A 14,864-nucleotide genomic window follows, 5' to 3' on the forward strand; every position below is an offset into this window, starting at 1 on the left:
TCCTCTGATCTTTCCCGAGAGGAGGGCACTGACTCGGTTGCCTAGTTTCAATATGTATTAGTATCTACTTGTGAGCAAAACAATTTAATATTGTAATGCTTAAGCTTTAAAAAAAAATTATCTGTTGTTTTTAAATACAAAGATGGCAGTCGTAAAGGTTGTTCACAACCTACCTACAACTAAGTAATAACTCTTAATTTATTATGCGACGAAAAAATATTCCGAAGTCGTAACATAAATCTGTGACAATTAACGCAGTAGGCACCAAAGTCGCAAAACCTATACGAACTAAGCATAATGAATCTTTAAACGATCTTTAATTCAATCAGGACAAAACAATGGTATTTGGAGATGTAAGACAAAGCATTCCAATAAAAAGAATCTTAGATAAGAATTCTCTTAACGAAGTCGAAATGCAATTAGACATCTCGTAAGAGTCAATCGAAACAGCGGGGTCCCGACCGCCATGTTTCTTAGTACGATGTCGTGGGAAGTGTTCCCATATTTCTTTCTCCCTACGTGATAGTTTTAATAAAGAAAATAAAACGTCGACGAACAAAAATACTGATTAAATACAAATAAATATAGTCTCCAACGGCGCTACGAAACGAATATCTGCAGTCTGAATTCATTCCGACAATGCAACAGAATTATGCAACTTGGCAAAATAACGATTTCGCTGACTAATTGACAATGTGATGTACTTAACGCAATGTACATTGCATGATAATTACGTTAATGAATCAACTCATATGGTAAGGGGTAACGTAACACAATGACTGCAATCACGTGAGGAAAGTGTTGTAATGTAACCGTGTGTATAGTCATATGTATAATACCGGAAGTTCTTGAGATCAAAATATAATGTGGTAAATGTACAGATTTAATTTTAAGACGAGCTATCATATCATTTGAATGAAGAAAACTACAGAAGTAATCTATGTTCATTTAATTCCTCAAAGTATTCCTTATTCCTCACTAAGCGTAAAAACCTTGTGTCTCGTCATTTCTAGTCGATAGGGTGCCGGTGATGTTCACCAACTGTACCTGGAAGTCTGCAGTGTAGGTCATCAAGATATTCACTTTTATCCGGATTATGTGACGCGCTTATGTAGTTTTTATATGTTTTCAGCAATGTTTCGTTTTCTGTGCTGTTTGTGGTCTGAATTTATTTTTTATTTTTATATTTTAGTGTTACTTTTGATACACTCTGGAGGTAAGTGGGTTGAAGAAATGAACGAAAGTTTAGAGATATTTATTTCCGTATATACACTTTTGCCAATAAAAATATAGTTTCTGATACAAGTATTTTTTTTTTAGAAATTCATACTTATCGTCATTGTTGGAACAACAATTATTTTGAAAGAAAACAATTAAAACACAATGGTAAAAAAATTATTAATTATTTAATACTTTGTTACCGTTAATTAATATTCATTCTTATCAATGTTAATTTCATTTTAATTGGATTACAATTTATGCAAATGTAGAAAACATACGAATAAAAGAATAAAAAAACAATTTTCATATAATAATTGTATGACAAATAACCTGCAATTATAGATAAGCAAAGCTATATACAACCGTTAGTAGCATTAATTGTAATTTAAATAAATGACACCGTATCCGTTTATAGATAAAAATTGTAATTCTTAAAATTATAATTTTGATAAATGTATGAGAAATTAAACATTTGAAAGTGAGGGAAAATTGCATCGTGGTCGCACGATACGTTCTAACGGGTGTGTTCCGACGAGCTGGTTTTCGTTGATCGAGCTATTTCTATATATATTATCGTAAATACTCATTACACCTTATACGAAGCCAAAGCAAAATTAAAAAATTATAAATATCTTTTTAAATCCTTTTTAATATTATATTAAGCTTAAGATTATTCAGTACCAGATTATATAGATGATAAAAAAAAGTTGAGTTAATACCTTGTTGACTTCCAGGCAGAATGTATTATGTACATATATAATTGTATTTAACTAACATGACTTTGTATTTTTAAATGTTGAAAAAGAGTAACCACTGAGTTTCTTGCCGGTTCTTCTCAATAGAATCTGCATTTTGAACCGGTGGTAGATTCTCTTAATGTAGTTTGTTAAATTACGATTCAAAAGTGCATGTAAAAGCCTACTTGAATAAAGTATATTTTGATTTTGAGTAACTTTCGCAAAGAGGCAATCTTTATTTAAATGAGACATACGTACAATAAAATAATTATAACGTTGTTTTTAAAGCTATCTGTTAATGTATCATTGTTAGACTAAGGCCTTCTCTCCTAAGATTTGTGACTTATTGAACTACGCTGTTCCAACAGGAGTTGGTAGATACACGTGTGGCAGATTTTCATCCGACACACCCAATTACGATATTTTTCTGGAACACTAAGCACTGGATGTAATGTAGGGTTTGAAAAACCAACCTTCCGATGAGATTTACATGTTTAAGCTACTGAGTTACCTCAGAGCTACAACATTCATTTAAATTCAAATTATTCTTGCTTAATAGGACACATAACGCTATGATGGCTGTTGCAACTCCAGCTTCATGTCAAATCCGTATATCACCAATTGTCTGTCGTACTTTGAGAGTTGGTTATTTATAAGTTTCCGATTTTAATGATGAAAGCCGTTAAGTGTGATATAAATGTGAGGACAACTTATATTTCTGTACTTAATACTGCAATAATAATAATTCACAATGAGTCTTTACAATGTAAATATTATGTTCTAGAAATTGTCATTTGCCTCATAGCCACTGCTAATGTCAAAAATATTAGGCAATCCATTCATGGTCATTGCGCCATCAACCCGGGGTACGGAGATGTTACGGCCGTTGTGCCTGTAGCTTCACATGGTGGCGAGGCTTTGAGCAAGCCCGTCTAGGTAAGTACCACCCACTCATCATATATACTACCGGCAAACAGAAGTACTTAGTAAGTGAGAGTATAATAACTACAGGCACTAGGGACACACATCTTAGTTCCCATGGGGGATTTTGTTGATACACGTATTACGATGCAAATATCTGTGGGTAGTAATGACAACTTACCACGAGTTGATCTATTTGCCTGTCCGCCTACCAATAACATGTTATAAAAAAATACCTATTCCGTACGTCATCGTTTGAATGGTTTTTTTTATACCTACATAGATACTTGTTTTGCCGTATTTGAATATTGGAATTGTTCTATGAAATCGTGTTTCGATCTTTATACTGTCCAAGAGGCTTCGTTTGTTTTCAGCTGCAAGTGACGTCGCGTCGGTACAATCGTTCGTCAATCAGGCGTTATCTTTATGTAAGCTCTGATAAGTCACAGTCATTAAATATAAATAGGAAAATTATTCTAATGCAATATATTAGTTAATCTGGAAAGGGTTGAGTCGGATTGATTCAAGATTTTTACAAATAAGCCCTAACTGATATTTTTGTTCGTGTTACTTTTTCTTGTTTAACTTTTGTTAGCTTAATTGTATAAAATAACTTGACTAGTATCAGAAATTACGTTTATAGTATTTACACATTCTAGATGTAAACGTGCGTCACGCGAAATGAAATAAAAACAAAAGCAATGGAAAATATAATTATTATTATTAACAAGTCAGTTTATATCATAGCGGATATACGTAATAGAGTAATCTAGAAGATAATCATTGAAAAATTATGATACCTATTGCAACTAAAACCGGATACAGAGTTCTCAATAAACAGATCTTTTAATGAACATATTATATAGAAACAACATCATTTTAGAAATAGCTTCCGTTTTCGAGGATAGAGATTAGAGGATTTCTTATATACCTACATAAACAATAAAAATAAATGCTAGTTAATACGATCACGTGGACAAACTCGACTAGGCAGGAGGACTGCTAATATTAATGTAATCTTTGAATTTGTATCTATAATATACTAGTCTTACTTAATTGACATAACGAAATACTTAAAAATTAATATATATTTTCGCAAACACGCCTCTTATCGATAAACGAAATATTTTATATTTTACATACAATAGGTAAAGTAGTTGGTAAATATACGTAAGTACATATATTAAACATCTGTTCTATTGAATGAATAAATAAACAACAAATAAGTTATACACGAGTATTATTAAGTCAATCAAGTAACAAAAAGTAATTAATGAAATAAACGCATCAGGAACGCAGTACAGTGTACGCGGTGTCGGCAAGAAATGAGGGCGTGTCGATTTAATTTCCGTCGGACGACGCCGACCGACCGTTGATAGTAGCTTTACTGTGATGCTGTGCTATATATGATTACAAGAGCATGCTTATCTACACATACTATAATGATATACTATATATAGTGTCATTGCGTTTATTATATACAGTTAATGTAATTCGTTAAAGAGTAAGTATTGTGTCTTGGCGGTTTGTCTCTGTAGAGTCTAAGCTTTATGAGTATATTTATTCATTATAAAATTATTCTTAGTATGTATCATTAAAAAAATATATTTATTTACTTTTCATTTTACACTGAAACTATAGATTAGGTTATGCTTTATCGATCCGGGTACCTTTCTGAAGGTTTCCAACGCGTGGAAAAACACAAATCTTTTTAACTTAACAATATCAAATATAATCGTTTTCATTCTACTAATCAAGAATTCGATTTTATAAATGAAAATATGAATTATAAAGATACAAAAAATACTTTAGCTGAAAATAAATTCGTTCGGTAACAGTTACCGTGGCTTTTAATACAACTCTACCTTGCAATTAACCTTGAGTTACATTTATACTTTTTAGATGGCAACTTTCGTTTCCACGGATTATAATCTGGTTACAGTATAGATAAACTGAGGATAGAAAAATCTATTGAACTGTACGAAATCTATTCTGGTTATCTTCTATATTGGTGATACATACACAAAGGTCAATTTCAATTTTAAATTTCAATTTCAAGGGAGACCAGCCAATTACGCAGGACATATTATAGTATTATAATGCACAAGTGTGTGCACAAACACAGGCGCATTCTCTATTCCCTCACTCTCCGATGGAATGGAAAATCAGACACGGCCGGAAGGAGTTCAGGCACAAGACCAATAGTTTTACCTCCTTCCGAGGCATTAATGTATAAGTATTAGTATAGGTATATACTCTATTCCAACCACAAGAGAAAAGCCAAATAAACAGCAAATTGACGCGATACCATTGGTCGAGAGCTTGCTTAAATTACGATATTCACTATGGATTTGCGAAAAAATGGCGTTTTAAACGTCGACGAAACTCTTATCGGAATTTTGGAAGTAAAATTAATGTGGAAATAAATAGTTAAGTGCAATAGTGTTGTATTATAAATAGAGATATATCAATCACAAACTCTTAGTAGTGCACAATATAGCTGAGTTATTAGTATTACATGAAATACGTAAATATAAGGTTTGCTTATCTTTTTTCCTACTTCCATTGGAATAGGCTATACGCATAGTATGTAGTGCGAATGATAAAATTTATCACATTGTAAGGCAGACTTCAAAAGTTCGCCTTTTGGGAACGGGTCTCTGACTAGCAGGGGAACATTAACGCGCTGTTACTTAATTCACATCAAAGCAACCGCACCTTTTATAAAACTTATAAATAACTTGCTTTTATGATTTAATACGTGCCAATGATTTTTGGAAGGTAACACAATATGCTTAGAGACCTTAAATATATTGTATAATCTGGTTACTCTTATGTCAGTACCGAAATCAATTAAAAAATGTTGTTATCACATATTTAGTGTCCATCTGCTCGTCTGCAAAAACTCTTGGGGAGGTGCCCAAGAGTTTTTGCATATGACGTTAATAGCTTATGTACTAGTACGAAATGTAGAGCTACCGTAGTAGTCAGGAAAGAAGTACTTTTGCAAAATATACATCGTAGTGAACAATTTTTCAATTTGAATACGTAAGGGAATGGCCACTGATTAGTTCAAATCTACATTTTCAAATTTTACGAAATTATTATTTTTATATTTTATTATATTATTTTCTCCATACAAAAAAAACCAACAACTTTTTTTATCGAGGCTTGAACCCAGGACCCCGAGATAGCGAGATAGAGATAGCCACTAGACCAACGAGACAGTTCAAATCATACCCATTTACAGTAGCAAAAATATTCCCAACTAAAAACAACAAAGCTCATTGAAATAACGTATAAAAGACACACTAAAGACACATCATTGGAGATATTAATCGAAAAAAAAAAATATAATCACCAATTTATATTTATTGGCAGCACTACCACACGAGAGTCCATCGAGGAAGCAAGATGATATGGCCTAAAAACCATTTATTCCAAAGGTGCCATTCATTTCATATAAAAATCGATACAACAACGATATCGAGAAAACGTATAATGTATAACTAATCGATACTGGATTCCATTTTCCAATATATTTCTTTCACCTCCGCATCAATAATCGTTAGTCTGAAAAAGTCCGTCTAAAGTAGTTAGTGTAATAAAGTAATGCCATGATAATGGAATGAGATGGAGTGTTGGAGTGAGGCGTGTCAATTTAATATCCGCCGGTGGCCCGCCATGATGGATGGCAATTTTATTAACCCTATGGCCGGACGTGCGTCGACTTTACGATTTAACGTGAGGTAGCTAGTCGATTTCATAAGAAAGTTTAGATGACTTTTATTTCGATGTCCAGTTTTATCGTTAAGATCACATAAAATATATACTTTATATAATTTAGGCATCGTCCATTTTATGCACTTATTAACGAATTCTCTAAAAACATTCAACTGAAATTTGGACATTGTAGAAATCGAAACTCGAATTATATTATAAGATTTATACATATAATATGGTAAATACGTAAATAATATATTTTTTTATATTTAAATTAATTATATTTATAATAGAAAATAGCAAAAAGTTAAACGGAATGTTAGTCAATAGTAATTAATTGAAAGTATAATTATAGTATCAATTAAATGTATTAATTTAATTTTAAACGAAACTGCACCGTGAAGTTTTGAAGGATTTATAAATCTAAATACCTCAAATGCCTTAATGTTACGAGGTCGTAGAAATTAATTATATGTATATTTGTATAATGTTCAACTAGATAAACTACGTTGTTTAATGGGGTGTCGTATCGCAAGGTGATCGATCGCCGTACCAACAATGGTGGTGTCATCAATTTCAAAGGCATACGGGCGCAATCGTTTGCATGAAAAAGTTGCGAATCGTTCCCAGGTAGTTCGCCGTCAGCGCCTTTTAAATGGCCCATTGTATCGGCGCCTAGGCTGCTTTTAGTTTTTACAAATAAACGAAAAACATCTGTTCATTTCTAAAACTTTGCGTAGGGTCAGCAACAAGTCTCTCATACGTTGAACTTTTTTTTTTTTAATCTAGGCAAAGAAACTACTTTAAAAGCTAATGGAAATTTATTGCATTTGTTATCAAGCAGTACTAGTCATAAAATTTAACTGTTAGTTAATTTACCGTGGATTCGATATATTTTCTAATTTAAATGTGGAACGATATTATTTTTTAAGAATATGCTCAATATTATTCGACAGTCGAAGACGAATTAGTAGTCGTATTGATCATAATCCAATAAAGTTTGTACAACATTTTCATCTATGTTATAATATATATAAATATATATAGATAATGTTGTTGTTTGACGATAACATATATTTAAAATTCAAAAATGACAGCTGTCAGATATTTTACATTAATCTTTAGAACATAAGTTGTACGAAACATTAGTGTTAGTGGCCCTCATTTTATAGCGCAAACGACAATATCGTATTATTCAAATCAAACTTTTATAATTGAGTGTAATATATTAAATAATAGCGCCGATTTAAGTAGAGCTTGTGAAAGTATTACCGACTGACACCTACAGTAATCATCCAAATAATACGTGCCCGATGTCGAAGAAGACTTGACGGCGTACTACATAAACCATATTTGTAATAACGTGGGCAAACACCTACTGCGCAGCCCACTGTCGTATTTTTCATTGAACCTAGCCTACGTGTCACCAAACTAGATATGATACACTAGCCTTCGTAGCTATAGACGGATAATTCGCTTTTAATTACTTACCTAATAAGTCTAGTGATGACTTTCCCAAAAGCCGATTTATGTGTGTGTGTGTGTGCAATACGTCCACTGTTCACCACAGTTAACGTATTGGCTAAGAGTCTCCTTAATTGTAAAAAACTGTAACACAAATACTCGCGTTTTCGAATTTCGACCCGTCAAAATTCAAAATAGGAACATGCGCTCGCGTAGCGAAGCGGTGCTCGTTGCGACTGAGCGTGAGCGGTGAGGCACGCGCCGGTGGGGACTTCATTCACAAACCGAGTGGCGGGGCGGAGGCGCGCGGGGCCTGCTATGCTCATTCATGCGACCACTGAGGCGTGGTGACCTGCACATTGCTCAGTGCGACCGGCGACGCTATCAACCACTGCACACAAAATCAAGCACCATGCAATTCGACTTTCTGTTGCCACACCGGTTTGCAGAAATTCGAATTGAGTATTTTAAGAATATGATTACCAACAATCGTTTCAACCACAACGCTCTTTTGAAGTCCGACGACACAGTCGTGACACGAATACGAATGCAGAATCGGCGAAAGTCGGGTGAAATTGGAGATTGCTACTATAATTGTTACGGAAGTAGTTACATCCATATATATAATAAAACAAAAGTATTGAATAAAATACAAAAACGATTTACGCTAAAGAATTCACAGATTGAAATTCAGAGATTTCGATAGTCAGAATGCATAACAACGGTATAAAAGAGAATATTATTTTTTAACAATGTGTCTCTGTAAATTTTGCCGCTACATATTCTTGCTCTGTATTAGACTGGTTAAGTAAGCGATCGGCAAAAAATAATAACCATAATACATAACAATGACATAGATAACTCATTAGGCCTAAAAAATAGTTAAACGAGGAAATTGCGCGGCTTCTGGTGAAAGGCTTTACAAGGGTCTTATGTAATGGACTGGTAGTCGCGTGCCCAGCGTCGCTCTCCTTTGCTTTGTTTCTTGAGATTGCACATACAGCTCTCGATGGTTATAATAACGAATAAGAATAATATAACTTCGATCCAGCTTCATTAACCCTCGTGTTGTCATCACTATATTTAAAAACAGTATCTTAATAATTAATTAAACTGGCAACATTTTTATTATTCATTTATTTTTTATTATAATCTGCTCATATGGAATACGGTAATACTTTAATGTACCTGCGTAATCAAATGTAGCGTATTTGGCCGTCGGTAAGCTTGAACTTGACTTTGTAATAAATTTTGAACCAAAAAGTCAATGTGCGGTCATTAATATTGTATAAATAAAAAATAACATAAGAATTGTTGCCTGAGTCAGAGCCATTATAGTGCTAATAAAACGGTGTGTCAAGTAATAAAAGCTATCAATTTGCAGTGTATCGACGCGGGAGCCCGCGCGGACGCACAATTAAATACACGTAGGCGTAAATTGCACTTTCTTGAACTTGAAATTATCATTGACTCCATTAAAAATATACTCATTATATATATTTTTTATTAAGACTGGTTTACACAAAGCCCTACCACGAAGTAAATATAATATTAATAACAAACAGAAGTTATTTAAATGAAACGATAATTTAAACATTAATTCTCTCTTTCTTTCTCATGACGGGTCTGAGTTGGTTTTTCAGAGTACGGGTAATGAAGACACAACAGTTACATATTTAGTTAATTATCAAAACGGTACTATAGAGATTTACAACACAGTTCATTTTATTAAATTTATAATAAATTTATAAGGTTTCTTTCATAACTTATTTTAATTTAAAAAAAAAAAATCAGAACATTTGCATCGTATTTTCCTCTGAAATGAATGCTCGGTACATGCGGTTCCATTGAACATTACGAAGATATTTCAAGCAAGTGAAGCGATTTTATCAAAAGGGCGGCAGAGCTTCCTGTTTTCAATGAATGCAACAAGCTTACGCAGTACAGTTACAACCAACTCGTATCCAGTCTCGGGTATAAGAAAAGTTACACTCAGCAAAAACTTCGGTCTAGTACTGTGTAGTTTTTGTACAAAGTTCTTTAGAACATTATAACGAATATATATATACCTGATTTAACGTTGCCGGTCACTTATGCTTTCCACTGGATACTTCTTGGAAATTTTACCAATCGAACATGTAACTCCGTTAATTGAACATTCCCATTCCATAGATTTCAAACATTATCATCAAAACAACGACATCCGTGGTCGAGTAGTGTGTACACCGGTTTTCATGGGTACGCCACTCCGAGGTCCCGGATTTGATTCCCGGCTGAGTCGATGTAGAAAAAGTTCATTAGTTTTCAATGTTGTTTTGGGTCTGGGTGTATGTAGTACCGTTGTTTCTTCTGATTTTCCATAACACAAGTGCTTTAGCTACTTACATTGGGATCAGAGTAATGTATGTGATGTTGTCCAATATTTATTTATTATTTAAAATCAATATCAGCTTGAGACTTTGTATTTCCGTGAAGATTTCTAGCAGAGTACTAACAAAGTAAAACAAGTGGTGCGTTAGTCGTATCGGATAAGCAATTATCAAAAAAAGAGCCCTTGCAACGTATGTCTTACGAAATCATTTAGAACTTTTGGTTACTCTATAAAACTATTTAAAGTTCGATGGCCTGATACTGCAAAGTCAATCATAACGCCGATCATGTTATTAACGTTAATGCTAGGTTCTCATGTTTATCGGGTTACAGGAACATTCATAATTGTCTAGTCATACGTTCTAAGCTCAATTCAAATTCGTTCGTATAGCAGCCATAGTTAGACAATGTATTCGACGTTATTTAATTTGCTCATAGTGAATAAGTATTCGAAATTAAATTATATTATTATTATTAATTCCGATTTCACATATGTTTACGTCAGCGATGTCATTTCGACGCGTCCGCTCCACGATGACGGAAACCGTAGTCTCCTCGAAAGATGTCGAGCATTTTTTATAAAGAACGTGATTAAAACCGGAATTACGTAATGATAATTACTCATTGAACATTAAAATTTACACTACACTATAAGTTAATATGGCCCAGTAGTTAAAACACGTAAAGCTTATCGAAGAACATGAATTTATAACGAGGCAAGTACCGCTAAATTTCATGTGTTTAATTTATCTTTATAACTTATCTTATGATCGACGAAGAAGGAAAAAATCTTGAGGAAAACTGCTTCTATCGGATGATAAACTCTAAACTACATGATACTTTTGGAAAATGACATCTATACTCAAAACTTTAAACTTCTTACTCTCTACGGACAATAGGCTGTGGTACTTAAGGTATGACATTAGGCCGGCGAGGTGAAAGAATCTCTAAGAGAGGGCTTTAGCCAAGCAGTTGGACGTTAACATTCTGTGACTTTACTACTTTCCATAATGAACTCTTACAATTCATGTCATTATAATTAGTTACGACTAATTTGGTAGTAAAATCAAACCTTAATTTGATCAAAGTTTAAGATCAATTCAGTTAATTGGACGATTCGTTGATTCCAACGTTAAGAAGCTTTTAAGAAATGACCCCAAATCAACGGATGCTACATAGCGATTAACGAATTTCATTATAGAAAATATGAAAACGTAATTTAGCATCTGATTAGCGATTGAAGATCGGAAAATAACATAACATATATTTATGTTTCACCGTATTAATAATATATGTAGTTGTAAGCACCTCTCAATTGTAAACTTTCAAATAATTGCGAATAAAGCATTAAAATTACAATAAAACGAAAAAGAAAGACATCAATCATCAATACATTTGTAGAAGTAATTTTTTGTGTCCTCAGAATTCCATCACAAATGAATCAAATTCAAAAAAATAGTTTCTGTTTGGAAGAGTATACCCTTCTTTAGGTCCCAATTTAATTTGAAAAAAAAATACCATCCCTAACGTTTATAATTGAAATTAGCCTCTATATCATTCATAGTTTTTCGTTCGTTTACAATCGAGCGAAATTTATTATGAAGTTACGGTTATTACAATTGTCCCTTAATATAGATTTGTTTATTTCTAAGCGATTAATTTGTTTCATATTGTTTCTAAAGGATATTTTGATAGCTTTCTCGGCGTAATACCGATTCAAACAAGCGGCTTTTATCGGTATATTTTGTTTCTGTTTGTAAAAACATGGGGTTGAGATAATTTTTTTACAAAAAGACAGGCACAGACAGTTTTTCAGTAAAATTAAAAGTGCAGTTTAGGACTGACAAACACTTGCCTTTTTATCTAACCCATGACACCTGAAATAACGCATCACAGTTGACAAATAACACCGGTCTAAAGTAAACCAGGATTTAAAATTTATATGTATTATTGACAATATGCATATAATCGCATTATTACCACAAAGCAACTATATTCAGTATAGTTGCGTTCGGGTTTAATGGGTGAGAGAGCCAGTGCAATTACAGGCACAAGTGACATATTACATCTTAGCTTCCAAAGTTGATGGCGCCTTGGCGATGCTTTCATCGCCCTACCATTCCTTAGATGAACCAATCTAAGGAATGGCTGTATTTTTTTCATTGCTACCACTGACAATCAGGTGACCCATTTGTCCGTTGCCATATAAAGGATATATATATATATTTTGTACTAAATTTTATGTCTGCATTTATAAAAGCTTTTCATTAAAGCTAACGTTCAATTAAGGACGACTCAAAATTAAGAATATCTAAAAATGGGTAAAATATTATTGCAACGTGTAAACCGGTTATAATTAAGGGAATGAGCTCTCCCTACAACGAGAACATAATCTTACCTGTGTAACATATCGCCACGTAGTCTTTCGACGTTGCTGTCCCTTCCGCCAAGTTCCATGACACGCGTAGCTTCGAAACCTCCTTCGTCCAGAGGATTGATCCTTTCCCGTATTTCCTAGGCACATCCTTCTTTTCATCGACGTCGCTGCTCAGACTCTCTTTATTTATGGCACTTCCTTCTTCATTGGCACACGCTTCTGCATTTTCATCTCTATCTTCTACAACACACTCACAAGTTCTCTCCGTACACACGATTTTCTCGGTTCGTTCACTTTGCGCACACTTGGCGTCATGTTCTTCTGACATGACTTACCGGCAACTTACTCTAGCATTGTCGACTGTAATAGAAAAGCTCGTAAAAGCTCTCGAGGATTTTTTGCTTTAAAATACTCTTAAAGTCTTTACTATTATTTACGTTTAATAAACATGAAACTTCTCGATGCGAGAGACTTAAATGAAAAAAAAGAAAAAAGTGTTATCATGTGAGACAGGGGGCGAAGTGGGGGTAGCGACGTCGCGACGCCAGCCCGGCCGGCGCCGGCAAACCTACTGACGCCTAATGCGGTCTATTCACTAGCTATGTGCAATCTGAATTAAAGCCAAGTCATTGTCTTAATATCGGGCAGCAATAATGTATTAATTTTAATAATGAAGTTATAAACAAGTTAATATCTAAGCAAAAAGGCAGATTAATTTGAGGTTTTAAGGAGTATACAGTTTATAATATTTAATTCCAAATTTTAACATTTTTTCTCATGATTTATCACAGTTCCCATTGTCATGTGAGACTGTTTTATCATCTTTATTTAATTAATCATTCCCACGGATAAAATTAATTTTAATTAGTGCATTATTCCAACTCAACCGTTTCAAAATTTTCTGATTCACTTTATTTTTAATTTATTATTAATATAAATGAGGTGTAAGTATAAAATAGATATAATTTTCCAGTAGTGATTTAGGCTCTACATTGGTTTAATAATTGAAATGTACTATTTTTTTTAATTTATACATTGTAGTGTACTATTTTAAAAGATGTAGCCGATAAGACTTACTTGATAATTATTATATTTAAATCAGAATTATATACTTTTAAGTGAAAAATATTCAATATCTAGTTAACCAGAAGGTAATATTTTTTATTTGTGAATGAGACGATTAAAGATGTTTTTGAATCAATAGACATCTAAGATGAGCTAATCCTTATCAAATTTCTTATTATCAAAAATGTAAATAAAAATATTATTATTATTTATACATCATTTTATATTAGGTGTACTTACAAGAAAATCTTAGGTTTTTTTGGATTAAAGATTTAATTGATGTCTATAATGAACCTCTGCAATAACATAAGACGTCGTTTTTGTCTTGATCGTGTAATATAATGTTCTTTGAGTCAGAAATCCAGTATTAAAAGATATATGAGAAAATAAATAGACTAGCTTTATTATAATGCATTCTGAAGACGAGTATTTGTATACCTAACTAAAATACTACGTAAATTAACTGAAACGAATATTGTATAATACTACCAAATATTAAAGCACTAAATTAAACTTTTAACTAATAATCAATAATTTTGTCGATAACCAAATAAAAACAAGACCTTAGTAAGATGGAAAACATGTAAAAATTATAATAATACGTAATCATTTAGTTAACACACGTACACCTTTAAAATTACGAACACTATTCCAATGAATACTTTACTTTTTTCACAAAAAGCACTGTTTTATTTCATTTTTATGATAGTATTTTAAAAATCTTCATCTCCGTATTTGCTACTGCAGTCCTTGTTCCCATTGACGTAGCACAAGCAGGATATGCAGTCACCACCAATCAGCATTCGCTCAAAATCGGTAGAAAGATCCGGATTGGTTATAAATTCTATTGGGGTTGCTAATTTTCTTCGGATGACAGTCAATTCTATTGAACTTGACATTTAGATTCCATTACGTCAATGTCACAGTTAGGTAAGTTTAGAATCATACTCCAGTAGTCGTTTTAAGAATAGTCATTATATTGAATT

General features: G+C 33.0%; 1 protein-coding gene across 4 annotated transcripts in view; it reads right to left on the reverse strand.

Moving 5' to 3' along the window:
* The window catches only part of LOC125064884 (E3 ubiquitin-protein ligase HECW2), a 103,463-nt gene extending 88,813 nt beyond the window's left edge, over nt 1–14,650 (reverse strand). Inside the window, exons 1-2 of one of the 4 annotated variants that reach the window (XM_047672182.1) lie at nt 14,546–14,650; nt 12,835–13,173 (exon numbers count right to left, since the gene is read on the reverse strand). In XM_047672182.1, coding sequence (XP_047528138.1) covers nt 12,835–13,141 — 307 coding nt within the window. In that variant the 5' untranslated portion in view covers nt 13,142–13,173; nt 14,546–14,650. Of the gene's footprint in view, nt 1–8,093; nt 8,309–12,834; nt 13,174–14,505 lie in introns of those variants that run through there. The other 3 variants (XM_047672181.1, XM_047672183.1, XM_047672184.1) reach the window with 3 other exon arrangements.
* Nucleotides 14,651–14,864: the final 214 nt, after the last annotated feature.

The sequence above is a fragment of the Vanessa atalanta genome, chromosome 6 (genome assembly GCF_905147765.1).
Source record: "Vanessa atalanta chromosome 6, ilVanAtal1.2, whole genome shotgun sequence".
Taxonomy (NCBI): Eukaryota; Metazoa; Arthropoda; class Insecta; order Lepidoptera; family Nymphalidae; genus Vanessa; species Vanessa atalanta.